This window comes from Oryx dammah, unplaced genomic scaffold (assembly GCF_014754425.2).
Source record: "Oryx dammah isolate SB20612 unplaced genomic scaffold, SCBI_Odam_1.1 HiC_scaffold_28, whole genome shotgun sequence".
In the NCBI taxonomy this organism is placed as follows: domain Eukaryota; kingdom Metazoa; phylum Chordata; class Mammalia; order Artiodactyla; family Bovidae; genus Oryx; species Oryx dammah.
In genome coordinates, this window is record NW_024070212.1 from 24,982,951 (window position 1) to 25,010,818 (window position 27,868).

Here is a 27,868-nt window from a genome sequence, read left to right on the forward strand (position 1 = left end):
TTCCAGGCACGACATGGTCACAGAACTTGGGTGTGTTTCCTCATCCGCAGAGAGGAACAGCCTCTAACTTCTCTCTTTCCTGACAAGGGTCCTATAAGGTCATGAGAACGCAGGGAGAGACCTAGAGACCATCCTCAGCAGGGGGCCCCAGCCCTCACCTTTCCGCTTGGTGGAAATCTCACTATTGGTCCTGTTAAATCCATTTCTTCTTTTATCTTTGGTGAACATCTACAACACTTTCACGGGACTCCAAGAGATGAGAAGGTGTTCAAGTGGCAAGGGAATTCAGCCACAGTCCCTTACGCGGAGGAGATGAAAGGGTAACAGAGGCCGAGATCAAGTTCCTCACACAACTTCAGTTTAAATTAAACTTCCTTTAATGAAATAAAAAACAAACGGTGCATTGCATAATATTTTGTGGTCACAGTATAAAACAATACAATTAGTTCATATAACATTGGATATGGACAAAAATACACAAGACCCTTTCTTTTGTCTACGTAAAATTTGGCAGATCTGTATGTGCCACGCTAAAAAAGAAAGAAAATCAACTTTTTTCTCCTAGTGATCTGCACACAATATTTATCACTGAGAATTTGGTCAAACAGCGGAGGAGAACTTACCCAAATCCCAGTTCCCTTCTTCCTCTGTTGTCATCGGTGAAGGTTAAAAAAAAAAAAGGGTTTTCTGAAAGTAGCAAGTTGTGTAGTATTGCTTATTATTCCTGCTAAAGAGGCTCAGTCTTTGGCTCACAGATGTCAGTGACAAAATCATGGCTGCAGGCAGTCTGCAAAGCAAGAAGCAAGAGCCACCAGGGAAAACAGACAAGGGTCTTGGCAGGAGAAACCACTTTGACCAGGATCTTAGGGAAAGCCACATAGATAGGAGGGGAGAAAACACACAAATAAATACGTTTCTAAATTAAGATTTTAAATCCAGTTGGTGAGTCAGAGTTCCACTGTCCCATGAAAAATCTGAAAAGTTGTTAAAAAGTCAGAGCTGGCATTTTCTTCTTTTTAGAAAAGTGAAAAGTATATGTAAACATTATAAAGTAAACAATGGAAAGGACTTTTCAGGCGTTTATCTGAATATAGCTTAGGCTCTTTCTGGGGATATTTTTATGATCAGAAGAGAAAAAAAAAAAAGTCAAACTCTCTATCAAGTTTCTTTGTGTTAAGCAGTGCACTTTCATCCGTGGCAGTCGTGGTGGGGTCCTTGCCTTCATGCCAGTGCTTCTGCGGTAACGTTTTCCGGAAGAGCACTCAGCAGGGGGCCCTATTTGGTATAACAAGAGTACATCTTACACTCTGACCAGGACACATGTTGCAGCCATGTTCATGTCCCTGGAAGGAAGGAGGTCCTTGGTACAACGCCCTGTGACTTCTCCCTACTTTGTGCCAGCCCAGGGGATGGAGGGCGGGGCTAGGGGCACAGTAGATCCCCTAAAAGCCCAGCCTTGAACTGCAACAGCAGTTTGAAAGAAAAGGTACAGTGTGTGAGCACGCGTCACCTTTACTGCCTCTGGCTATCTATCTGCTGCGACCTGTCCACACTTTTACATACACCTGGGGCCACCGGGTCACATCCAAAGCCAAGTATCCTTTCCTCCTTCCAAGGGCCTGTACTACAACAATCCTGAACCTTCTTTGAAGAGGCTGATCACCATGAGGGCTCAGAGGGCACTGGCTGTTCTGAACGCAGCACCTGTGTCTATTTCCTGTTTGCACAATCACCTGTGACTCACCTCCTCTGAGACGGCACAGTCAGGAAACGGCATGTAGGAAACACCCAAATCTAGAGCTATCACAGCCTCTTCCCCGGGAACCTGGTCTTTCGTGCTCTGGTAGAGCGGACCTGCGGTACGTCTTCCACCACAGATGCTAGGCCCGGAATTCCTCTGTTCTGCTACCATTAGTACAGAATCTAGTTTCAATCATATGAGGGGTCCCCTCAGTGGGCAAAACCAAAAGGAAAAATTTGGTGGCAATCTGCCGTCTGGGGGGTGACTTGGTGATATGTGCAGAACGACTCATGGGCAACAGAGGAGGGAAGTAAAAGGGAAGATGGTGAGCTGGGAGCAGTCCAGCTCGTCCGGCCCATTGTGACAGAGAGCCGCATGTGAATGGCCAGCATTTTGTATTACTTTATTGCTCAAAACAAACGAATCTTTTTTTCCCTTTTGGAAGACAAAGCGGTATTAGGTCCTTCAGAGCCAGGGTAAAAGCACGCAGAATGCAATGTGGGGACTGAGTCACCAGTGAGCCTCAGGAAACCCCACTGGGATGCTTCTGAAAGGCCAGCGCTGCGTAGGGGCAAGACACAGATCTTTCTGGGACCGCTGTCCTACTCCTGGTGTGAGTGATCGGGCAAAGCGGACCACTCTCAGATCTACTTTGTAGGCTGATCACACAGCAATAAATTGCTGGGTTTCCTTTGTGTTCCTAATAGGAAACCAAACACACCACAAAGTATACCCTTTCTCACTAACCCCCTGCAGGGGATTTTTTAAAAGACTTGAAGGACTGACAAGGTCACAGAAAATGCATGGTTCTTCTGGGTAATTTCTGATTCTGTGAAGTCAGTCTTGCAAGCAGCAATTCGACTTCACGTTAAAGAGCCCAAGGGGCTCGTGAAGGACATGGGGTGTCAGTGGTTCCCCCTGAAGACCCACAAGGCTTTAGCCTCTCACAAAAGGCAGGACAGGGAAGAGAGGTGACTGTCCACCTGGCACACCCCTGCACCACTGACCCTCTGGCACAAACTGCAGAAATCGAACTTCCAGGATATCCCCCTTCTGCAATCTCTGGGGCCCCCTGAGGCATGGTAGCCTCGGAACTATGGGAGTGACTGTCTGTTCCTTTCCTTGTCTCCGACCTCTTCTTCTTTGCAGGCCTTCTCACTGCCCTGGACAGAGGGGGCTGTGCATTTTTCTTCATACTCATTCTTAAGGCTAAGGTGGCAAGATAAGGTGCTTGGTGGAGAGCCAAATTCTCAATTCCAGGGCCATTTCAGCACTCGCACATAAAGCAAATACGAAAGAAGTGGAAAGGGGCAGAGAAGCAGAAAACCAAAAAACAAAATGCATTTGGGCTTGATAGGAAGTTACGGACTGCAGGTTTAGATTTTAAATGTAGCCTAAATCCCCTGGAAAATAGGGGGTGGGGAGGGCAGTAAAAGCCACACATTAGCCTTCAGCACTGGTCTGTGTTGTCCTCGGCCGGGGCAGAGGGTCGCCTTCCGCAGCTCTCTTAGCACATGCCTCCGACTCGGAAGGCGTACTGATCTCACCCGAGACAAAGAACTCTGAACGCCTTCACCCCTTTCTCACTGCAACCCCTCAAAACAAAAGGTAAAAACACACACAAGTCAGAGATCTATAAGCCAGTAGGAGAAAAAAACTAGAGGTTAACCATTAAAAAGCCGCCGTCAGGAAAACACACACTCGATTGTTCCATCAGAAAGTGCCGTGGGAAGAAGAGCCGTGTGCTGGTAAACATGTCTGCGCTCAGGACTTGACATGCAGAAAAGAGAGAGCGCCGAGTCCCACCTGAGATTAGAGAGGACTGGTTTTTAGTGTAACACACTTCGAGTTAAAAGACTGCTGTCCTCATCTCGCCCACACCGCTCCTCGACCGTCCCTCGGTCTCGGCCTTTCCGGCACCGACTAGTCCATCTCCATGGACATGAGCCGGCGGCGCTCTCGCCGGGTCTCCTGGACCTCCTTCTTACAGCACCAGTGAGAGCTGCAGTACCCAATGAGGCAGGACAGGAGCCCGATGACGGTGGACAGGCCGGTGCCGATCAGCAGCGGGTACTTGAAGGCGTTCAGCACTGGGAGGGAGAGATCAGAGGGACAGAATTAGTGATGCAAATCGCGGGGGGTGGGGGGGTGGGGAGAGCTCAGGGAAGACCACTGCCTCCCCCACTCCACTGCCTGGGGTCTCCCCTAGGAGTCTGACCTCACGGGTCTTGCACCTAGCACAGGGCTTGAGACAACAGCAGCTCAGCCATAGGTGTTCAAAAATGAGCAAATATATCCCCACCCAATTCCATAGCAGGCAGGGCGGTGGTGGTGGTGGTGGTGGTGGTGGTGGGGACCCAGAAAAAAAATTTCCTTTGATATCTTTGAATGTCAACTTGCTTTTTAGGGTTTTGGCAGGAGATTGATTTTTAAAAGTCAGTATAAGGGCACCACACATTCAGCAGCAGATGCATCTTTAAAAAAAAAAAACCTACATAAATCAATTCTATGCATCAGATAACTGAAGTGTACTAGGGGAACTATTTTAAGTAACACTATAGTAAATTATCTAGCAAAGTGAATAATCACTCCCTGCTTGTTCAGTAAATCTGGATTTTCATATGGAATGCCTTCAAGCAAGACATTTCTAAGAGGCAAATATGGTATCACTGCCTAAGTTGCAGGAACGCATACAGTTCAGATCCTGTACCTACAAAGTCCCCGTCGCCCAAATAACCAGCAAACCTTGGGTGGAGGCTGGCACCATGGTTGTCTGCCTGACATTTAGCACAACAGCCCCATGAGATATTATTACCCCATTTAACGAGAGAGGACACAAAGGATTAGAAAGACTAAGTCGACTGTGGAAGAGCTGGGGCTCCAATTCCAGTCCCCACCAAACTGACACATCGTCAGGGAAACGCGCTTGAAGGCTCCTACTTAATCCTTCCAGGCACCTGGACTTGGATTCTGCCCATGAGTTTTTTCAATTTACACTTACTCTGACACTTTCTGCAGAGAAGGTAAGTTTTCCGTTAACCAAGGAAAATGTGCCCCCACTCCAGGAGGCTCAGAGAGCAGAAGGGTGGGGAGAGGGCCCCCTAACCACTTAGGCTGACTGGTGGTCAGTGTGAGCCAACAAGGCGGGGAGCTCCCCCTCCCGTTTCAGGGTTCTCTGAAGAACCCTCCCTGTGCGAGTGAATGGGAGGAGCCCCCTTTCACCAAAAGTAGGACCAGTAAGGAGCTTTCCCAGATGGCTCAGTGGGTAAAGAATCCACTTGCAATGCAGGAGACAAGGAGACTCGGGGTTCAATCCCTGGGTCAGGAAGATCCCCCAAAGGAGGAAATGGCAACTCACTCCAGTATTCTTGCCTGAAAAAGCCCATGGACAGAAAAGCCTGGTGTGCCACAGTACATGGGCTCTCAAAGAGGCAGACACGACTGAGTGACTAGCACAGCACAGGACCAGTAGAAGGGTAGAAGGGGCAGGAACTCACTCACAGCCCCTCCAAGAGACCTCGACCCACTCTCTAGATGTTATTCTCTGCCCCTGCCTGGCAGAATCCATGCCAACCCTAGGATACAACAAAGTGACTATGTCTAGAATTTATAGAATGCATTGAAAATCTGTCCAGTAAGTTTAAAAAATCATTTCCCAATGGAGCCTCCAGCATACCCGGTACCTAAGCTGGGAAAACAGCAAGGGCTGAGTGTGCTCTTTCTGGGTACATGCCTGAGCCAGGCCAGAGAGAAAGCAGGCACATTCCTCAAAGGGTGAGAACCTGGATCCCATCAGCGGTGGCAAAGCATGCGGAGAAGACATTCCCCAAACCCTGAGAAGGTTATTTGTGTGTCATTCTTACCATCCATCTTCACAGTTATAAAGATGGGCTTGGACTGGATCTCTGCCTCCTTCTGCCAGGAGCCTGTGGGTGACTTCACCCACGGAGTCACGGAGCAGTAGTAGTTGCCAAAGTCCTGGTCCTCGGAGCCGTGCACTTGTAGCAGGAATTCCAGCATGCTCACGCGCTCCAGGCTGAGGCTGCTCTTCCAGTCACTCTGGGCCGTGTTCACAATCCCCTTCCGATCCAGTGACGACAAGAGGACAGGAGCCTTGTCCAGGCCAAAAGAATGCACCGCAAACCAGGACACATCAAAGGCCATGTCGTCTATGGATGACCAAGCCAAAAGCCTGGGATCAGTGGCACAGGCAGGAGTTCCAAGTATGGATAACACACCTCAGGTGGGATTAGTGGTAAAGAACCGGCCTGCCTAATGCAGGAGACATAAGAGACTCGGGTTTGATCCCTGGGTTGGGAAGATCCCCTGGCGAAGGGCACGGCAACCCACTCCAGTATTCTTGCCTGGACAATCCCACGGACAGAAGAGCCTGGCAGGCTACACTCCACAGTGTTGCAAAGAGTCGGACACAACTGAAGCCTGACTGGGGGCCAGCACGGCTCTGGGGAACTTAGGTGTCCCTGAATCCTCTCAACAACCGTACATGAAGGTACGATCACATTTTCTAATCTCTGGAGGGACCCATTAACCTTGTTTGAGATCACACAGCCGGAAGGTTGCAGAGCATGTGGTTTAACCCAGGAGTCAACTGCAGAATCCAGCCTTTTAACCAGGCCACTGCCACCACCCAGCTGAAGGAGCACAGCCCCCAAATGTCTCCTCTACAGAACTCGGGATGGAAAGCTGGTGTGTGCTGACATAGAATGCTCTCTCCCCCAAAGAAAGCAGGGCCCTTCAGCATTTCAGGCAGAAGAACCGAAGACTGGAAGGACACTAGTTGTAAGCAACAATACGGACATAAAGTGAATCGTTCAGAGACTCTGTATGATTTCAATATCTTTAGATCATGAAATTTTTGCAACTTGTTTTATGTCCCTGGATATGTTCCAGTGTCTCCTAGTTTATAGTCCATGGGAACTTGAGTAGAATTTGTATTCTAGTGTTGCGTGAAAATTGTATAAATCTTATTTATGTTGAATTGGCTCAAAAAAAAAAAAAGATACAAGCTTTCAGTTATAAGATAAATAAATACTACTGATATAGTATATACATGATGACGATAGCTAACACTGTTCCGTGATGTATATGAACATTAAGAGAATAAATTCTAAGAGTTTTCATTACAGGGGAAAAAAACACTTTTTCGTTTCTATGTGAGATGACAGATGTCCACTAAACTTATTGTGATAATCATTTCATGATGTATATAAGTGAAATCATTATGCTGTGTACCTTAAACCTGTACAGGGATGTATGTCAATTTTATCTTAATAAAACTGGAAGGAAAAATGGAAAAAAAATAATAAAGTGAATCGTACAAAATGGAGAGTTGTAAACAGTTTAGATTTTATCATTCACTGTGATTTTTTTTTCCCCCCTGAAGTGCTTAAGTCCAAAACAAGAGGAAAAAAATGTCAAGCTGAGAAAATTGAACATGGTTTAACAGTCCCAGTGAGTAATGCTGTGGAATCGTAAAGTACTCTGCAAAATTAAGGTTCTAACAGCCTCAAATAAATTAATGTGGGCACAAGAGTAAGATGACTTTGGCACACGTGGTAATTCTCATCGAACGTGGAAATAAGACTGCACATCCTAAGCCTCTGACCTCTTCTTCTGACAGTTACCAAGTGATACCAGCTGTGTCAGGTCTGAGAGTCACCCAGCAGGCAAGAAAGCAGGCCACAAACACTGCTTTATCTTAAATTCACTTGACAAGACTTTCTATACAAATGTTAAATGACACAATTTTTATTAAACAAAGTGTAATATCCATTTAGTAAAAATACACTAATAACCTCAAAATGCACATTATAAGGCAAATAAATCATATTCAGATGCTTACACAGAGAAAAAGAATGTAAGCAAAATTAAAAGCAAGAATTTTTTTCTTTTTTTCGGGGGGTGGGAGGGGCGCCACGTCTCTCAGCTTGTGGGGCATTAGTTCCCTGACCAGGAATAGAACCCTGCAGTGGTTAAGCATGGAGTCCTCACCACTGGACCACCAAGGAATTCACCCAAAGTGAGAATTCCTACAAAATTGTTCAAATGGTAATTTCTTTTCAACTCACAATAAAAATGTTAAGTGCCCAGTTGCTTTAGTCAGTTCCGACTCAGCGATCCCGTGGACTGTAGCCTGCCAGGCTCCTCTGTCCATGGGATTCTCCAGGCAAGAATATGGGAGTGGATAGCCTAACATGTTAATGGCCACAGGCAAATCTCAACTCTACAAGTGATGTCAGCTCTCTACTCTGAGGCACCAAAATGTCATTTTTTTCCTTCCCATCAACCCACCGAGGCACTTGAGCAAAACATTTGATTGTTCCCAGCGTGCAGGCCATCTCTTGCCAAATGACCAACTCCCTGAGGGCAGAGGGCGTGCGGTCAATGTCCTCACATCCTGGCCAGTGCCTGGGCAGAGTAGATCACTCCCAGGTCCTCAGTGAAAACCAGCTCAGCGCTGCTGTCACCTGCAGACACGGGGTGTTACTGAAGGCAGAGAGTCACAGCTGTGTCCATATTACTTGTGCCCGGACTCTAACCCCTGTCCCACCATGCCTTACAGTATGGTGGCCAGGCTGTAGAGTCAGGTTACTCAGGCTAGAATCCTAGCTCTCATTAGCCGTGTGACCTGGTTGAGTCACTTAAGTTCACAGTGAGTCAGTTTCCTCCTCTCTAAAAGGAAATTACAAGAGCACCCACGGTTAGTCAGCTGTATGAAATGCTTAAAATAGCACCTGGAATGTAGTAAGTGCACAGTAAAAGGTGGCCGCCATGAACATCCTTATCTCTGCAGTTCAACATACTAGGAGATGCTCTGACAGGAAGGGCACGGCCGCCTGCAGCAGATGTTCCTGGCACTCTGCCCTGACCAGCTGGAGCGCTGGCCCCCAACTGCTCTAGGTGTTGGCTGCTAAGCTCTCACACCTGAACCCTTCTCCAGGGGACTGTCCTGAGCTGTCAGAAGCCACCTCCAGGAGAGCCGCCCCTGGAGGTGAGGAAATGCTACCCCTCCCCAGCCATTCACTGTGGACAACGACCAACAACTGGGGAGGATAGGTATAAAAGCCTTAGCTCAACAAGGTCACATTCTGTGGTATAATCCATGCTCTGGAGCGCACCATAGGGAGTTACACTTGTTCTGAATTCCAATCTTTGCCTGGCTTCTCTCCTAGTTCTCTCCTTGCCACCCCTCCCCTTGTGCTGGCACTTGGCCCACTTGGGCCACATGTCCTTTCCAGAAGACAATTTCTTCATAGCCCATAGGAAACATGAGGAAAAATGAAACCACAACTTGCGTTTAATTATTCAGAATCTTGTACCCATGTAGTCCAAGAGTGCAAAGTTCTGGAAAATTGAGATGTGTAAGATAACAGCTACCTATAGCTTTTGTAATTACATTGCAATTACCTATGAAAGTGAAAGTGAAAGTGAAGTCGCTCAGTCGTGTCCGACTCTTTGCGACCCCACGGACTGTAGCCTACCAGGCTCCTCCACCCGTGGGATTCTCCAGGCAAGAGTACTGGAGTGGGCTGCCGTTTCCTTCTCCAATAGCTTTTACAATTACGTTGGAGGGAAAGACTTATGTTAAGGGCACAATTGGTGACCCATTAATTTATGAGAAAGACATTGAAATGTTACATTTTTATATATTTATAAGTGAGCTTAATTTTTTAAATTTTTTATAAACAGAAGGATTGTTGGGGAGGGATAGTTAGGGAGGACATATACACTCTGTTATATTTTAAATGGATAACCAACAAGAATCTTGGTGGCTCGTGCTCAATTGTGTCCAACTCTTTGCAACCCCAAGGACTGTAGCCCACTAGCCTCCTTTGTTCATGGGATTCTCTAGGCAAGAATATTGCAGTGGACCTACTATAGAGTATATGCAACTCTGTTCAATGTTATGTGGCAACCTGGATAGAAGAGGAGTTTGGGAGAGAATGGATACATGTATACGTATGGCTGAGTCCCTTCACTGCTCACTTGACACTATCACAACATTGCTTGTTAATTGGTTATAAACCAAAACAAAATAAAAAGTTTAAAAAACATTTTTTATAAATAAAGTTTAGAGGCAAAAATAGTATTAAATCATTTTAACTTTTGCAAAGGACCTCCCTGCTCTCCCTTTCCTGGCAGCCTCCACAGGAGTGGTGGCTCCTTCCTGACCAGAGGACAGAGCTGACTGATCTTTGTTTTGGATGGTTTTTGTTTTTTTTTTTTTTTTCTTTTCCTTTTCTTACGTTTTCCATAAACCCTTCTCCTTTTTTTTTTTTTTTTTAACCTCTAAAGCTCAATCATATTTAAGTTCCTGACAGGAGTCAATTTTGGTATCAATCAACTTGTGCAGGGTTCAGTAAACTATAGCCTGCCGGTCAAGCCAGCCCACCACCTGTTTTTGTAAATAAAGTTTCACTGGAACACAGCCAGGCCCATTTGTTTATTCTCTTTGGCTGCTTTCCCTCTACAACAGCAGAGTAGAGTAACTGCCTCAGAGATCATATGGCCCACAGTCAAAAAAACTGAAAATACTGCCTACCTGGGTCCCTTACAGAAGAGGTTTGCTGACCGTGAGCTAGACGCACCTGGACCTTCAGCCAGGGGCCATGTGGGAGTCAGACCTCAGTGGGTGGAGGCCCGGGCCTCTGCTCCTGTTGGTCCCTCAAGATCAACTACAGCCCACTCTCAGTTTATGGACAGCTTGCCGTTAACGTAGAACGAAGACCTGCTTCATTTCTACCCCAGGGCCACATGTCCAGTGGTCTCCACAAAGAACTCGGTGAGCTCTGCACAATTTGGCCTTTTCAAGGTGCAAATCTGTGTGAGGTCATCGATCTGCCTATGATGGAGAAGGCAGTTCACGACACTAGAGGTAAGAGCATGGGCAGCCCCTAGGCAGGGAGTCAGGGTCTCCACAGGCTCTGCAGAAGGCAGAGACACACCTGCATACGTTTAATATTCTTTCAAACCCCCAGGATCTAAGTGAGAAGCACAGCACCTCATACTAAGGGGCCAAGCAGAAAAGGTGTAAGGCTGCTGGCCCACAACTCACAAGCATCCTGTTGGCCCTGCTAATATTTTCTGCAAAGAAAAGATTTACAAAGATTTCCTAAAAGTTTAGACTGCAATAGCATACCCTGGTTACTTGCCACTCATTTACTCTGCTTTGTATTTCTCCAGTGTTAATCAATATTTGATATTACACATATGGTGATTTCTTTCTTGTCTGTTTAATAAACTAGGCTGCAAGCTCCATGAAAGTAGATGTAGAATATTTTGATCATGGCTCTCTCTATTCCCAGTATCTAGAACAGCATCTGTTTATAGGAGTTCAACAACTGTTTGAAGGAATAAACGAAAGACAAAATGGAAGGGAGCTGGACTCTTCCAGTAGGTTGCAAACCAGCTTGAATTAGCCCCTGAAGTGGCCATTGGATCATCATGAGAACTTACATTCAAATGTTTAGCTGTGTTTCCAAACCATCTAACAGATAGTGGCATCCATTTTAACAAGTCCTCAGTAAATATCTACTGAATACAAAGGACTGAGCTAGGCACTTTGGGAATAAATAGCCAATCCAATCCCTGACCTTCATATCTGTAACACAGTGGGGATGATATGAGTAACGCTTAGAAAAGCCATATGAGGAAGGGGAAAGGACGGAGAGAGGTACCTGGATCCAAGGCTGCTCCTTCAACAGTGATGATACAAAACAATTTAATGAGATCTCCCCGGATGACCGACGGCGTGTCCGAATGCACAGAGGCATTGAATATAGGACCTGGAAGAAAGTAACATCACTTCATGATCCTCTTTCACACTTTTGTTTAAATCCCATTCTTGGTGCACAAATGTGCATCCAAATGTGGGCTCCCTTTCCTTGGAACTGGGCTAGAAATCCACAAAACAGGTTTTTAAGTCCACAAAATAGGTTTTTAAGGATGTTTTTCTTCTCTTCAGAGAGACATGAATTAAGCTACTTCCAGCTGAGCTTCACCTTAAGATTCCAACCATAGTCTCATTTCGAGACCACCCCACCTCCCATCCTGGTACAGTTGGGGATGTTTCTGGCTCCACACAGTTGACTTCCAGGCCAGAACGGCTCAGAGATCAGAGGGCTTGGGACTAAGTCAGGGACGCTTTTGGTCTCAACAGACTGAGTAGCTTCATTGTGCTGGGTACTGGCAATGGGCCCTGTTGTTACGAGGCTGACATCCAGTAGGGAGATGGGCAGGCCAACAATGATGATGTTGCTACAAGGTTCAGCTGAAGGCGATTCCAATCTGCTGGAGGAAATGGAGGCACTTGGAAATTCCTTTTAAATACCACCCAAACAGGACCTGTCCTGCCTGCTTCACTGGAATCCTCCCTCAACACCCAGTTCACTTTTATAAACGACCCCTTTACTTCTCCCAAAGGCCAGAAGATGGTTCTACACAAACCATGCTGACTCCTCATAGTATCACTGATTCACTGCAAGGCAGGGCTGTTTCAAGTTTGTAAGTTGTAAGGTAATGAGCATATGTGTGGGCAAGAAAATATGAAGGGTAAAGTAAAAATAATTTAGGGCTAGAAGTTAATATTTACCATAGAGTCAGCTGGATGCATTTGGCTGTAGGGATAATTATCATTGTGCTGTTTCATTACTAGGCACAAATAAATGACTTATTATATTAAAAAAAGGTATGCCTTGTATGGAAGAAATCTGTGGCTCCAATCCCCTCCTGAGGCAGAGAGAGGGGCTAGGTACTGCATTCTTTGGTTTTAACCCTCTGACAGCTTACTTTTTAGGTGAGACTTAACAGCTTTAAGCTAATCTGATCCTAAGAGCTCAATAGTTACCATATCCCAATTCTAACATCCAGGAATAGACAAGCCTGAAGATGATTCCAGAATACCAATGCTATAAGGATTTCCCTTGCGTTTTCTTGAAAGCAAAGATAGATGGCCCTGGACACTGATTCTGAAACTCATTCGAAGCTAAGAATGCAGATGTAACTACCTTTAAAATCAGATTATCAGGAAGGAAAAGGTACTTTTTAACATCCAAAAGAAATGACTGTGAGAAAGAGAGTAAAAGGTCATGTGAACCAATGAGGCAAAGAATTGAAAAGGCTATACTTTTATTTCAACATGAGTAGTAAGATGAATTCAACAGAGGGCTTTTCTAACACCGAGTTCATGAGTAATCTGTGTTTTGCTGGGAGAAAGGTGAAGGATGGTTGTAGAGCATGGAAACCTTGAGGCGTCAGACAGCTCTGGTGGGTTCTGCTGAGCACTCACATTGGGCCTAGGGGATGGAGGACACAACAGAATGGCAGTTCCAGGACACAGGGAATGGGATGAAAGCGAAAAGGACAAGGAAACCTCACCCACTTCGGGGCATCATGTCCCTCAATTAACTCGGCTCTCGGCCACGGTCTGCTCAGGTCCTCACCACCCTGGATTTGCTCTGTTTATAGCAGTGAGGTGGGAAAGGATTACGCCCGTTGCTCTGAGCTGGCTCAGTGGTGATGACTGGGGGGACTTCATGCCATTTATGGTCATCTGGGAGGACAGGTTAGGAGCAACCATGGTGAGCAATGGGGACTAAATTTTTTTTCTCTGACTAGAAATTTCATGGTTAAAAATAGAACTATACTATGGGGCTTTCTTAAAGTGTTCCAGGCGCCTTCTCAGAGAACACAAGATAATAAAGCACAAGGAGAGCCTCACAGTGGATTCCGGCTCCTCTTTACTTAATTAGAAACAGCAAAGAAATTTGGACATATTGTCTTTACCTTATTTGGACAAATTTCCCTACCTAATTTGGACAAATTTCACTCTCTTTCCTTTACATCTCCAAAGAAACCCAAAATGCCTTCTGGCTCACAAGTTACAGTTCTCATTTCTCCTCGTGGCCGTGGGAACAACAGAGGATCTGTGCCATTCTCACCACACAGACGAGGACCAAGGAAAAGGCCTGCATTGTGAACTGTTCACAGCAGTGCATTTCCTTCGGACGAAATCAACAACTCACTGTTAATACGGGTCATTATCCCAGGCTTAGAAATATTTTTATTATGGTCAATTTCTGGGTAATGCTGCTTTTGTGAGGGAATGCGTCTGGTTAACTTCACAGATGACAGATTATGGCACAGATAGTCTAAGTGAACAACCAGGGCCACTACGTGTCCCCAGATTCCTATTTGTAGAGTACACGGACCACTTAACTTTTAAACACAAACATTGACACAGACCATGCTCCAACTCTAGCCCCCTAAGAAAAGGCTGTAAAGGACAGTATTTCTGTGAAAGCCAAACTGCAGACCATCTGCATGTCATCAGCAGGGAAGTGGTTAGCCAAATTCTAGCAGGTGTAGTCATTAAAGCTGGTATTTACCTATAATTTTTTATAACATGGAAAATGCTTATCTTATAATGTTAAAGTGGGGGAAAGCAGGTCATAAAATTGCATATACAGCCTGATTTCAAAGTCACGAAGAAAACACGTAAGGGAAAAATTCTAAGATAACAAATACCACTAATTAGCAGTCTCTGGTAAGATGAAGGGTGATTGGGTGATTCTTCCTTGTATTTTATTTCCAAACTTCTCTATTAAGAAGAAAAATGTTATTATTATTCTTTTAACATCAAATATTAAATATTTAACATCATCATATTTAAACCATATAACCACATTTAAACCTCTGATACTTTGAGACAGAAGATGTCACAACTCAGTAAGGCCCCTTGGGGAAACACAGTCCTTATACCAAGAGGTAAGTGTGCTGAAAACAGAGGACAAAAAGGTGGGCAGGAAAGACCTCTCTGTTACATGTATTTTACTGTGTGCCAATGATTTTTAGGAAGTGAAAGCTCTTCAGTATCAAGTCAATATTCTCATGGAGCTATTCAGGGCTATTGCAATGTGCTAGGTGTTGGATTTGATGCAGCTCCTCTTAATTAAACTGTGAACCCATGACAACTCCACGGATTTAATAAAGCAAAAACCTTAAGCAGTCTATTCAACCTGTAAGCTACAGTGATTTTATCTGTTATGATGAGATTTAAAGAACTGGGTAAATAGATTCAATACCTATTCCTCACCTAGAAATACATATAAAAGAGTTTATGTCTCCCTTCTTTCTCATAATAGTTTTAAAGAAACATCAAATAACAAATATAAAACAAAATGGAATAAAATCCTATAGACAATAAAAACAGATAACCCAAAGAACAAATACCCACGTATTCATCTGAATCTCAACAGTCAGAGAGAAAGCATTTGATAACACCCAACACTAATTCGTAATAAAACATTCAACAGATTAGGGATGAAAGAAAACTTCCTCAACTCAATATTTGCTGTCTATGAAATACCCATAGCTAGCAAGATACTTAAGGGTAAAAGACACTTAACAGGAAAAATTCCCTCAAGATCAGGAAATAGACAAGGATTCCACTTGTGCCACTACTGTTCAACACTTGACTAGAGATTCTAGCCAGGACAATTAAGCAAGAAAAGTAATTAGAAGCCACTAAGGAAAACTGAATATAAGAAGTAAAACTACCCCTATACGTAGATGACATGGTCTTATATTTAAAAAGCCTAAGCCACCAACAAAAACAACAACAACAAACTATTAGGACTAATTAACAATTTCAGCAAGGTTGCAGGATATAAGGCCAATTTACAGAAGTCAGTTCAGTTTCTATACACTCACAATAAATAAGCTGAAAAGGAAATTAGGAAAGCAATTAATTTACAGTTGCATCAACAATAAAATACCTAGGACAAATTTAATGAAAGAAGTTCAACATTTGTATGCTGGAAACTACAAACACCATTGAAAAATTTTAAAAGACCCAAATAAATGGGAAGACATCTCATGTTTATGGATTAGAAAACTATAGTGTTAAATGGTAATACTCTCCAAACTGATTTACAAATTTGGCACAATCCCTATCAAAGTCCCAGTTATCTTTTTTGCAGATATTAATGAGCTGATCCTAAAATTCATTTGGAAATGCAAGCGGCCCATAAAGCCAAAACAATTTTGAAAAACAACAAAATCAGAAGAGTCACACTTATTTCAAAACTTACTAGAAAGCTATAGTAATGAAACACGGTGATTCTGGTACAGGAAAAGATACAAGGATCAACAGAATAGAACTGAAAGTTCAGAAATAAATCCTTTTATTTATGGTTAAATTATTTTTGACAAGTGTACCAAAGTCAATGGGGGAAAGAATATAGACTTTTCAACAAATGGTGCCAGGACAACTAAGTATTCACATACAAAAGAATAAAGCTGAGTCCCAACTTCATACCACAGACAAAAATTAACTCAAAATGGATCATAGCCCTGAATGTTTGAGCTAAAACTGTAAAACTCTTTGAGGAAACCAGAGGTGTCAATCCTCACAGCCATGGACTAGGCAATGGTTTCTTAGATATGACATCAAACCCACAAGCAACAAAAATAAACTATAGATAAATTGGACTTCATCAAAATTAAAAACTTGGGTGCTTCAAAGGACACAATTAAGAAAGTGAAAAGACTACATACAGAATAGATATTTCAAATCACATATTTTGTTAAAGGACTTTTGTATTCAAACTATGAAAAGCTCCACTAGCCAACAATAAAAAAAAAAGTCAATTAAGAAAGGGGTAAATGGTATGAATAGACATCTCTACAGAGAAGATACACATATGACCAATAACTATTAATATCTGAAAAGATGCTCAACATCAACAGTCATTAAGGAAATGCAAATTAAAACCACAATGAAATACTACTTCATATATACTTGTTGCTGTTTAGTCACTAAGTCGTGTCTGACTCTTTTTATGACCCCGTGGGCAGTAGCCTGCCAGGGGCCTCTGTCCATGGGATATCCCAGGCAAGTATACTGGGGTGGGTTGCCATTTCTTCTCCAAGGGATCTTCCCCAACCCAGGGATCCAATCCTCATCTCTTTGTCTCCTGCATTGGCAGGCAGGTTCTTTACCACTGAGCCACGAGGGAAGCCCTCACATATACTAGGTTGGCTATAATTAAAAAAAAAAAAAAAGATGGAGAATAACAATAACTAACCAGTGAGAATGAGGACCAACTGGAACCCTTACACATTGCTGGTGGGAATGCAAAATGGTGCAGCTGCTTTGGAAAAATATTTGGCAATTCCTCAAAGAATTAAAGAGTTACCTTATGACCCAGCATCACTCCTAGGTGAGAGATGAAAACTTAATGTCTACACAAAAACTTGTACACTAACGTTTATTCAGCATATTATTATTATAATGGCCAAAGGATGGAAACAATCTAAAGGTCCATCAACTTTTGAACAGCTAAACAAAATGTGGTATATTCTCACACTGGAATATTATTTAGCGACAAAAGGAATGAGTTATTGATACACGATGTAATATGATAGACCCTGAAAAAATGCTACAGCAGAAGAAGACAATACAAAAGCCCACATACATATACATTTCAAATCATATGAAATGTTTAAAAAAGCAAATCTATAGAGACAAACAGTAGAACAGTGGTTGCCAGAGGCTAGAGGTAGAGTTAGGAGTGATTATTAACAGGCACAGAGTGTGCTTTTTTGGAATGATTAAAAAGTTCTAGAATTAGATACTAGCAATGGTTGTACAATATTCACAATATATCTGTGAATATACTAAAAACCATTGAATTGATATTTTGAATGGGTGAATTTTATGGTATATTAACCTTATTTCAATAAAGCTATTATTAGAAAATAAATAAGAAACCCTTGTATTTTCTCTGTTCTTTCCAGTTCCAAGGGTTTAAAATCAATATTCACTGTTTATTAATCTAAAGGTTGAGAGATGATTAGATGCCAGAACAGAAACCAACACAACACTGTAAAGCAATTATCCTCCAATTAAAAAATTGAAAAAAACAAAAAAAAGATTATTAGATGCCAGAAGATTATTTCATTATATACTATAAAAAGTTACAATAATACAAAATAATACTAAAATAAAACAAACTTTACTAAGATTTAGTTTATCTTTAATATAAATGCAATTCAACAAATATCTTGCATTCATTGTACTGATTCAATTAACACTTGAATCTTTATAGGTGAGTATGATTTTATACATTTAGAAATTTCTAACTGGAATCCAGGGCAGATTTAGTGAAAACATTCAGTATTAAACTCAAAAGTGATGATCCTTCACTTTGATATTCCAAATAAGACTGGGAATTAAAAAATTTTAAATCATCTACCTGATGAAACACACATAGATTTGTCAGAGGAGCTTAATGAATTACACAGATGAATAAGAAACATTTCCATTTGAGAATATGTATGCATGCTATTAAAAAAAAAAAGTAGATCTTCCCAACTTAAGGCATAAAAACATTTGACTTACCAAACAAAGATAAATCATTCAGAACAGACACCAAAATGCTGTTTTAATTAACCCTTTCATAACACTGCTAATAATTACTCTTAACAAAGCAGATTGACAGACACAGTCACATATACCACCACAACTCTGGAGACTCGACTAACTGGAAATCTTTTCCTAATCCAAAAGCAAAGGTGAGGCTGAAGCTTGGGATACTCATTTGTGTATGGAAATATTGCTGTGATAAATCAGACCAAGAATAGCACCTACCACCTTCAGTCCTAGGGACCTCAAAGAGTGAAAGCTATGGGCTGGATAAAACTTGGGTCTTAGCTTTGAATCTTTCACTCTTGGCAAGTCATTTAATCCCTCTAGAGGCCCAGTTCCCTCTTATCTTTATACTCTGCCATGTTCCCTGAAGGATTTGATATAGCCGTGTGTCAACTGATCTGTTTTAAAAATGAGGGAGTTGGGTTTCCCTGGGAGGCCAGTGGTTAAGAACCTGCCTTGCAACACAGGGGATATGAGTTCAGTCCCTGGCCTGGGAAGATTGCACATGCCGCAGGGCAACTAAGCCTCTGTTCCACAACTACAGAACCCGTGCTCTAGAGCTGGGGAACCGCAATTACTGCAGCCTGCATGCCTACACCCTGTGCTCTGCAACAAGAGAAGCCACCACAAGGAGAAGCCCACACAGTGCAGCTAGCTAGAGAATAGCCCCCACTCTCCGCAACTAGACAAAGCCTGTGTATGGCAACAAAGGCACAGCACAACCAAAAATAAATACACAAATATTGGGGGAATAAATGAGGGTCAAAGTAAAGGTAGCATGTTCACACAAAAATCTGCACCCAGATGCTCACAGCAGCATCACTCAGAATAATCAAGGACTGGAAACTCTCAAATGTCCATTAGCTGATGAACAGATAAACAAAATGCGGTGCACTCATATAACAGAATATTATTCAGTCATAAAAATGAAGTGCTAATGATTTATTTTGCATTAAATGCTCAAGTACAAAAAGGAGGGAATATGTGATTTTCCTGTGTTTGATTCTTTAAAAAACAATCAGTAGTATTAGTAGTTGTGAGTTATACAGGTTTATGTGGAGAGAGCAGTTTGCTATAGCCACCAAAAAAAAAAAAAAAGCCTCGCTAACACTTTCCAAGCACTTTGAGATTCCTAAACTTATTTTCTGATATACAAAATGTGGTATTTACTGGCATTATTTTACATTTCTCAAGACAAAAATGACATTAAGTAAAAGTTGTGTGTAAATTTGATTCACAGGTACTTAAAAACTTTAAACCTGCAAATGAAACAAAAGGTCCCCAATATTCAGATGATGATATTTTCTTTTTCTGACTATGAGTTTATATCTCATTTATTTTATAAATGGTTTAGTTAAAGCAGGCTTCAATGGTGGCTCAGATGGTAAAGAATCTGCCAGCAGTGCAGGAGACCTGGGTTCGATCCCTGAGTTGGGAAGATCCCCTGGAGAAGGGAATGGCAACCCACTCCAGTATTATTGCCTGGAGAATCCATTGGACAGAGGAGCCTCGTCCGCTATTGTCCATGGGGTCGAAAAGAGTCGGACACGACTGAGTAACTAACTCTCCTTTTCTTCTTTAAAGCACCGTTCCTTTTGACATTCAAGTTTTCATTGTACTACATTTTTCATGTAAGACCAAATCCAGAACTGCATTTTTACAGTGCTTTTTTCCTCTCAGTGCTGCTAAAAAGAAAAAGCAGCTAACATTTTGAATTTACAACATGCCAAAGATGACACAGAAATTATTACATTTATTTTTGTTCTTGTTAAAACTCTGTGAGCAACATTTACCAAGATAGCATGTTAAATTACTGGCATTCTCTAGGTACTAAATAAAAGGCTGCAACTCTCTAACATTAATATATATATACAACATTCCCTAGCAGTCCAATGGTTAGGATTCTTGCTTTCACTGCTGAGGGCACAGGTTCAATTCCTGGTTAGGGAGCTAAGATCCAACAAGCTGCAAGGCACAACCAAAAAAATATAGACATAGAACAACAACAACAAAAAGAGTAATTAAAAAAAAAAACAAAAACGAAGTACTGATATATATTACAATGTGGATGACTCTTGAAAACATGCTACGTGAAAAAAGCCAGACCCAAGACTATATATTACATTCCATTTATGTGAAATGTCCAGAATAGGCAAGTTTATAGAGACAGAAAGGAAGTATGTGGTTGCCAGGGGACAGGAGGTTGGGGAGCAGAGTGGGAGGTGCTGAGGGGGAGGACTGAAGGGTGTCAGTTAAGGGTGCAGGTTTCTATTGATTGTAATGAAAATGTTCTATAATTGATAGTGGTGATGGTTACACAACTCTGAATATACTATACATTTATATTTATAGTGTAGTATAAATATTGGGTTGACCAAAAAAGCTTGATTGGGTTTTTTCTGTAACATCTTATGGAAAAACTTGAATGGACTTTTTGGCCAACCCAATACTCTAGTATAGTATTTAAATACTAAATATACTATGGTATAGTATATTTGCTGTTGGCTCAGTGGTAAAGAATCCTCCAGCACATGTAGGAGACTCGGGTTCAATCCCCGGGTTGGGAGGATGACTTGGGGAAGGAAATGGCAACCTACTCTAGCATTCTTGCCTGGGAAATCCCATGCACAGAGGAGCCAGGTGGGCTATAGTCCATGGGGTCACCAAGAGTCAGACACAACCGAGCACACACACAGTATATTTAAATACATACTATATATTTAGATGGGTAAACTGCATGGCATGTGAATTACATCTCAATTAAGCTGTTTGAAAAAAATGAAGACACTGGATCAAAACCCTAGGGTCTCTTCCAGTCAGTCTATGACTTACCAAGTTTCCCTGCTCACCTGAGGTTTGGAAGTCTATCTCAATAGGATTGGAGAGACTGGTTGCTGCTTCTCGCCATAGGCTGCCCCTGACAGGAGACCAGGCTGTCACCACACAGCGGTACAGGCCTGCATCTGAGACCTGAGTCTGGTACATTCGATAGCGAAATTCATCTTCCTGCACTTTCTCTAACACAACACCATCCACCCGCGACGCATCTGTCCAGTTCTCCAGCTTCACCACGGAATCCTGGTCCAGGGAGATGATGTACTTGGTTTCGTTGGGACTGGAGAGGTCCCCAACAGGTTTCTCAGCCGTGATGAGAACAGAGTAGCGTGGCGACTTAATATTTTTGGAAGACACTTTGCAAGTCATCTCAAATGTATTTCCAGCAGCGAAGAAAGGCTTGGGTTGCCTTGCCTTCACCACAAGCACGGAATCTGCAATGAAGTACCAGAAAGATGTGATTTCTAACAGGATTAGCTAAATGGATATGCATCTGAAAGCACAATGTCAAGGAAATAGAAATTTATTTGCAAATTGCCGCACAACAGCATTTAGGAAAATCTGGAAACTCAGACAGAAAATAGCATGTGTCAGGAAGCAGACTGAACACCACCACGCTGCAGGAGGCAGAGCAGTCTGCTTTGATTTAATAGGTGTGAGGGAACAGAGGATCGATGGGTGAGAATTTGCTTTTAAGGATTTTCAAGTCCTTGAGAAGTCTCACCCAGAGTGAGAATTTGGGAAGCTACTGGTGCCACCATGGATGTGCGCGAGAACTTGCTTCTAGTAAAGTAGGGAAGATGCAGCTCTAGGCAGTTCCACCTGCCTCTCCCCACTGGGGCTCCCCTGGCTGCAAAGATAGTAGCAGAGCAAGTGAAAAATGGGTTCTACCGCTGTTTCACCATACGATGGTAACATTATAGAACAGGTCATTACTAACGTGACTGCAACATACATGTGTAGATCTGTGTATGAAGAAATGACTGCAAAGATGCATGGTCATTTCCAGAGATGCAATTAAAATTTAATTAATTTTAATTCTGAACCAGCCTCCAAGGCTACTATCTTAAAGGTTTAAGTGTGTTACTTCCTGTCTGTCAAAAAAAAAATTAATCTCTAAGCATATACACATTAGAATTCATCTATATTATAATATTAATAGCTCAATGCCAGGCACTTGGAAGATACCTAAATGTTTGCTGAGTGGATGGATAAATGAGTTAAATACAACCCTTTTACCCTTTAAAGATATAATTCTGTAACTCACCCAGATACAAAACAAAATTTTTATGTTGGGGTTTTTTGAGGAATAGTTGTTCCACCAAACTATTAGGACAACATGTACGTTACAAGGGTCTCTCCAGAATTACTGATTCCTGATGTTCCACTGAGCCATTCACATTCTTTCTTGAAGCTTCAATTGTGAGATTAGAAGAGATAACTACAGGTTAAACAGGAAAAGAGTTCAAGGACTGTGTCCTCAGGCATCTAATGTTTGAGGGTCAGAAAAGTAAACAGAAATCAGCAAAGGAAGCTGAGAAGAGGTCAAGGTTGGAGAAAAGCCCAGAGAGGATGGTGTCCCACAAACCAAGGAAAAACCAAAGTATTTCCAAGAAGAGGGAATGATCATCGTGGTAAATCCTGCTAAGTCAAGTAAGATGAGTAATCATTAGATTTTGCAATGTCACTCACTAGTCATCTGGATCAAAAGCCAGATGAGAGGAGATTAGAGAACAGGAGGAGGGAAAGTGGAGACAGAGGACAGACAAATCAAAGGAAAGAAACAGAAAGGGGTAGGCAAGGGGTGTGGAGAATAGAAAGACGGAGGTCAGGGAAGCAAGATCAAGATTCAGTTCAGTTCAGTCCAGTCACTCAGTCATAGCTGACACTTTGCGACCCCATGGACTACAGCACGCCAGCCTCCCTGTCCATCACCAACTCTGGGAGTTTACTCAAACTCATGTCCATTGAGTGAGTGATGCCATCCAACCATCCCATCCTCTGTCGTCATCATCCCATCCTCTGTCGTCGTCTTCTCCTCCTGCCATCAATCTTTCCTAGCATCAGGGTCTTTTCAAATGAGTCAGTTCTTTGCACCAGGTGGACAAAGTATTGGAGTTTCAGCTTCAACATCAATCCTTTCAATGAACACCCAGAACTGATTTCCTTTAGGATAGACTGGTTGGATCTCCTTGCAGTCTAAGGGACTCTCAAGAGTCTTCTCCAACACCACAGATCAAAAACATCAATTCTTTGGTGCTTAGCTTTCTTTATAGTCTAACTCTCACATCCATACATGACTACTGGAAAAAACATAGCTTTGACTAGATGAACCTTTGTTAGCAAAGTAATGTCTCTGCTTTTTAATATGCTGTCTAGGTTGGTCATAACTTTTCTTCCAAGGAGCAAGAGTCTTTTAATTTAATGGCTGCAGTCACCATTTGCAGTGATTTTGGAGCTCTCCGCAAAATAAAGTCTGTCACTGTTTCCACTGTTTCCCCAATCTATTTCGCACGAAGTGATGGGACCAGATGCCATGATCTTAGTTTTCTGAATGTGGAGCTTTAAGCCAACTTTTTCACTTTCCTCTTTCACTTTCATCAAGAGGCTCTTTAGTTCTTCTCCGATTTCTGGCATAAGGGCGGTGTCATCTGCATATCTGAGCTTATTGCTATTTCTCCTGGCAATCTTGATTCCAGCCTGTGCTTCATCCAGCCCAGCGTTTCTCATGATATACTCTGCATATAAGTTAAATAAGCAGGGTGACAATATAGAGCCTTGACGTACTCCTTTCCCAATTTGGAAGCAGTCCAAATTTGTTCCATGTCCAGTTCTGTTGCTTCCTGACCTGCATACAGATTTTTTCAGGAGGCAGGTCAGGTGGTCTGGTATTCCCATCTCTTTAAGAATTTTCTACAGTTTGTTGTGATCCACACAGTCAAAGGCTTTGGCATAGTCAATAAACCAAAGATAGATGTTTTTCTAGAACTCTCTTGCTTTTTTGATAATCCAATGGATTCTGGATCAATTTGATCTCTGGCTCCTCTGCCTTTTCTAAATCCAGCTTGAACATCTGGAAGTTCATGGTTCAAGTACTGTTGAAGCCTGCCTTGTAGAATTTTGAGCATTACTTTACCAGCGTGTTTGAGATGAGTGCAACTGTATGGTAGTTTGAACATTCTTTTGCATTGCCTTTCTTTGGAATTGGAATGAAACCTGACCTTTTCCAGTCCTATGGCCACTGCTGAGTTTTCCAAATTTGCTGACATATTGAGTGCAGCACTTTCACAGCATCATCTTTCAGGATTTGAAATAGCTCAACTGGAATTCCATCACCTCCACTAGCTTTGTTTGTAGTGATGCTTCCTAAGGCCCACTTGACCTCTAATTCCAGGATGTCTGGCTCTAGGTGAGTGATCACACCATCGTGATTATTTGGGTCGTGAAGACCTTTTTTGATCAAGATTAGCTTAGCTTTAATTTTAAAAGACCACAACAAGAGATCTAATAGCATGTTAATTGGCCAATGGGAAACAATGGGAGTGATCTAGAAAGACAGGTGTGTTGAGAGGATAGGCTGCGTGGAATTGAGAGTATGGTGGGCTCTCAGTTATCAGAAGTGAAATTTCCAGCGTAGGGTGTAAGCTTGGGAGTGAATAACCCAAACAGGACAAAGGTCATGATGACTAGAGAAGGGGACATGAGACTGAGAATGAAAGGCTTCTCAACCTCAGATGCACCTGAGAACCATCTTGGGTGCATCTGAAAATTTCAGTGCCCAGATTACAAGTAACCTCAGGCCAGTTAAGACAGAACCTCTTGGGTGATTTCAGCTTCAGTACTTTTTCAAAGCTCCTCAGGTGACTGCAACGTGCAGCCAAATATGACCCAGTGCCTATAAGGATCATGAAGCCAGCAGGACAGAGGGGCCGTGAAACAAGAGTGAGCATCTCCACAGAATGCTTGGGGAGGACCCAGGAATGATGGCAACGAGAGGAGGTGGAACCATCTGACAACTGGAGAGCTGAAGCTGGATGATTTTAGGGAGGAGGGAAAAGGGCCTGGAGGCTGCAGGGAGGCACGAGGAGGACAGCTGCCCCATCTAGACTGGGTTACACAGAGAGAAGAAAACAGCACCACTCAAGAAGACTCCAGGGAAAATGGTGTCCTTGGGGAGAGCTAGGTGGGGCGTGTTTACTGGAAGGAAGAGAAAGGAATATTCAGAGATGAGGTCAGGAAGCAGGAGATTCTGCCAAGTACTAGAGGGCCCAGTGTGGGGTTTGGGGATTTCAGAGGCATGGCAATGAGGCCACAAAAGCATGTGGAGGGCTGTGAAGGAGGACCCAGGAGGCCTGGCCTTCCTGCAGTGACAGACTAGACGGAGGATAAAAGCCTTGACCAGTCTGATGTCCCAAGACACACAGGGCTCTGAGCATTCAGGAGGAGGCTGCATCAGAGAAACTGGTTCCCTGAAGTTCTTGTCAGCTCTCCCCAAGGAACGGGCTCTCTGAATGGGTGACTGGCCGCTCAGGGGCAGGTGCCATGACCTGGGGCTGCCCACTCACTCTGGGATTATCTCGATAATAAAAGCGGGAACTCACGGGCACTGAAACACCCCCAAAGGACTGTGTGAAGTTTGGCTTGAGACCAGCCAATGGAGCAAGAGTGTCGATGGCTTCTCTGGGCACCTGCGAGCTCCCATGAGATGGTCTTCTATCTCCAACCAAGCCCCAGCCCTCTCATTAGGACTTATCCCTCTCAGTGTCAGCACTGCCAAGGGATTCATGCTGAGGATAAAAGGAACAGTCTCTTGACTGCATTTCTTAGATTCCTCGTGTAAAGGGAGACCTGCAGGGTGACTGTGAATCTGAAATGCAGAGCAGGATGACCGAAGCCAAAACAAACCAAAAATGTTCATGAATGAGACGAAAGCGCCTACCTTCCAATGCCCAAAATATGTTGATGGGCTTGGAGAAGACGTCCTTGCTCTTCACCCAGCTATTGTTACGCTGTTTGGTCCAGGCAGACACAACACAGTAATAATTGCCCCTATCTTCCTCTGTAGTCCTTTGGATCCGGAAATTGAACATGTCCGGGTGCTCCTTAGAAAAAATGAAGTCTCCCTCCCGGGCCCGCTGCTTGCTCCGCTCTCCGTACTTGAGTGTCCAGTCCCCATTCATGACGGCCAGGAGCTCGCTGGTGACCACGTCGTCGTTGCGCCGGTTCGCTCTGTAGTACCAGGACACTGTGAAACGGATGCTCGCCTCTGGGTTCTTCACATCCACTATCCGGCATTCCAGCTCGGTGAGGTCGTCCGAGAATTCAGGGACCTTAGAAGCATTCAGGTACACCTGATAGTCTGGTTCTGAACAAGAAGGGGCCAGGATAAAAAAAAAAAATCAATCAATCAAATCAGACACAGCAATTTCCCAAGAATTAACAAAAGGAACAAGACAAGCACTATTCCTGTCCTGACGACTAAATGCCCATCCTACCAACTACAGTGAAAGAAATAGAAGTCTTTACAATGCACAGGAAGGATCCTCTGAGGCCGTCACAAAACTTGATATCACAAGTTTTGTTATCACAAAATTTGACAAGCACTGGCCCCACTATGACCCTCAAGAAAAACTCCTAAGGCCAGAAGCTAAATATCTCCAATCAGAGTCTTTATCTTCCCAGAGGGCTGGGGTCGGCTGTCAGTTTCCCTTGGAGGTTAGTCTTTTGAGAATCTCTTAACTGGTATCCATGCTCGACCAACATGTCCTCTAGCATGCCAGGCAGTGCCCAGAGACCTGCAAAGCCCCCACTGGAGAATCTCAGAATCTCAGAATACGTTTTGTTCTTGAGGCCAGTCAACCCCCCTTGGCTCTGGTTCCTGCCATCCTTGGCTTTGGCCCAAAGGTCAGGTCCTCATTTCCCCATGAGTGTTGGTTGCTCAGTCACATCCACCTCTTTGCGACCTCATGGACCGTAGCTGGCCAGGCTCCTCTGTTCACGGGATTCTCCAGGCAAGAATACTGGAGTGGGTTGCCATTCACTTCTGCAGGGAATCTTCCTGACCCAGGAGACTGGACCCAGGTCTCCTGCACTGCAGGCAGATTCTTTACCCTCTAAGCCACCAGGGAAGTCCCCATGTATAGTCATACTTCAACTCCCCAAATAGCATTTTTTTATTTCCACTGACACATGTAACTCTCCCATTCAATTCTGCCAACCTTGCAGCTAGCTCACTGTGATCCTGGCTCTAGTACAGCCTGCTCATGAGGACCACTCTGCTGCTCGCCAGGCAGGTTCTGATGAGGGAGGGAGGGAAGTCAGTGCTCTCCTCATGTCCCCACCGCCACTGTCACAGTCCGGTTATTTTTCACTTGTATAAAAAGCCCTCCTGCTACGAGGGTCATGTTGGCATCTAATCCATTTTTGCAACTCAACATTTCACAGCCTCCCAGAAACTCCTACCGGGGCGCCTTCACACTTCCTTCCCTCCACCACTACCCTCTCTGGGTGTCACACCTAGTCATCTGAAGTCCTCTGTTCACCACAGTCTCACACCTCTGGTGACCTGTCTGCCGAGGCCTCTCCTCTTGACTTCCTTACAAATGCGCTCTCATTCTTTCATCTCCTCTGTGCCCCCTTCCTGGGTCCCCAGAGTGTGACATCCTTTCTCTGTGCTCCCATAAGCAGCAACTTACTCCCTGCTTGAAGGTCTTGTCCCCAAGCTCCAAAAAAACAGCCTTCTATGCAGTAGTCACTTGGTGTGAAGCCTTTTAAAAAGGCTCCATTTTTCTCCTGTAGCACTTTGCCTGTTAGGAGACGAATAATTCTACCTACACAGA

At 43.5% G+C, this 27,868-nt stretch overlaps 1 protein-coding gene across 1 annotated transcript in view; it reads right to left on the reverse strand.

Annotated features, from left to right (window-relative positions):
• Window positions 1–354: 354 nt before the first annotated feature.
• PTGFRN (prostaglandin F2 receptor inhibitor) overlaps window positions 355–27,868 on the reverse strand; it is an 83,394-nt gene continuing 55,880 nt past the window's right edge. Inside the window, exons 5-9 of the mRNA XM_040230948.1 lie at window positions 25,969–26,394; window positions 21,044–21,463; window positions 11,440–11,547; window positions 5,605–5,910; window positions 355–3,831 (exon numbers count right to left, since the gene is read on the reverse strand). Of these exons, the coding sequence (XP_040086882.1) occupies window positions 3,665–3,831; window positions 5,605–5,910; window positions 11,440–11,547; window positions 21,044–21,463; window positions 25,969–26,394 (1,427 nt within the window). The 3' untranslated portion in view covers window positions 355–3,664. The remainder of the gene's footprint in view (window positions 3,832–5,604; window positions 5,911–11,439; window positions 11,548–21,043; window positions 21,464–25,968; window positions 26,395–27,868) is intronic.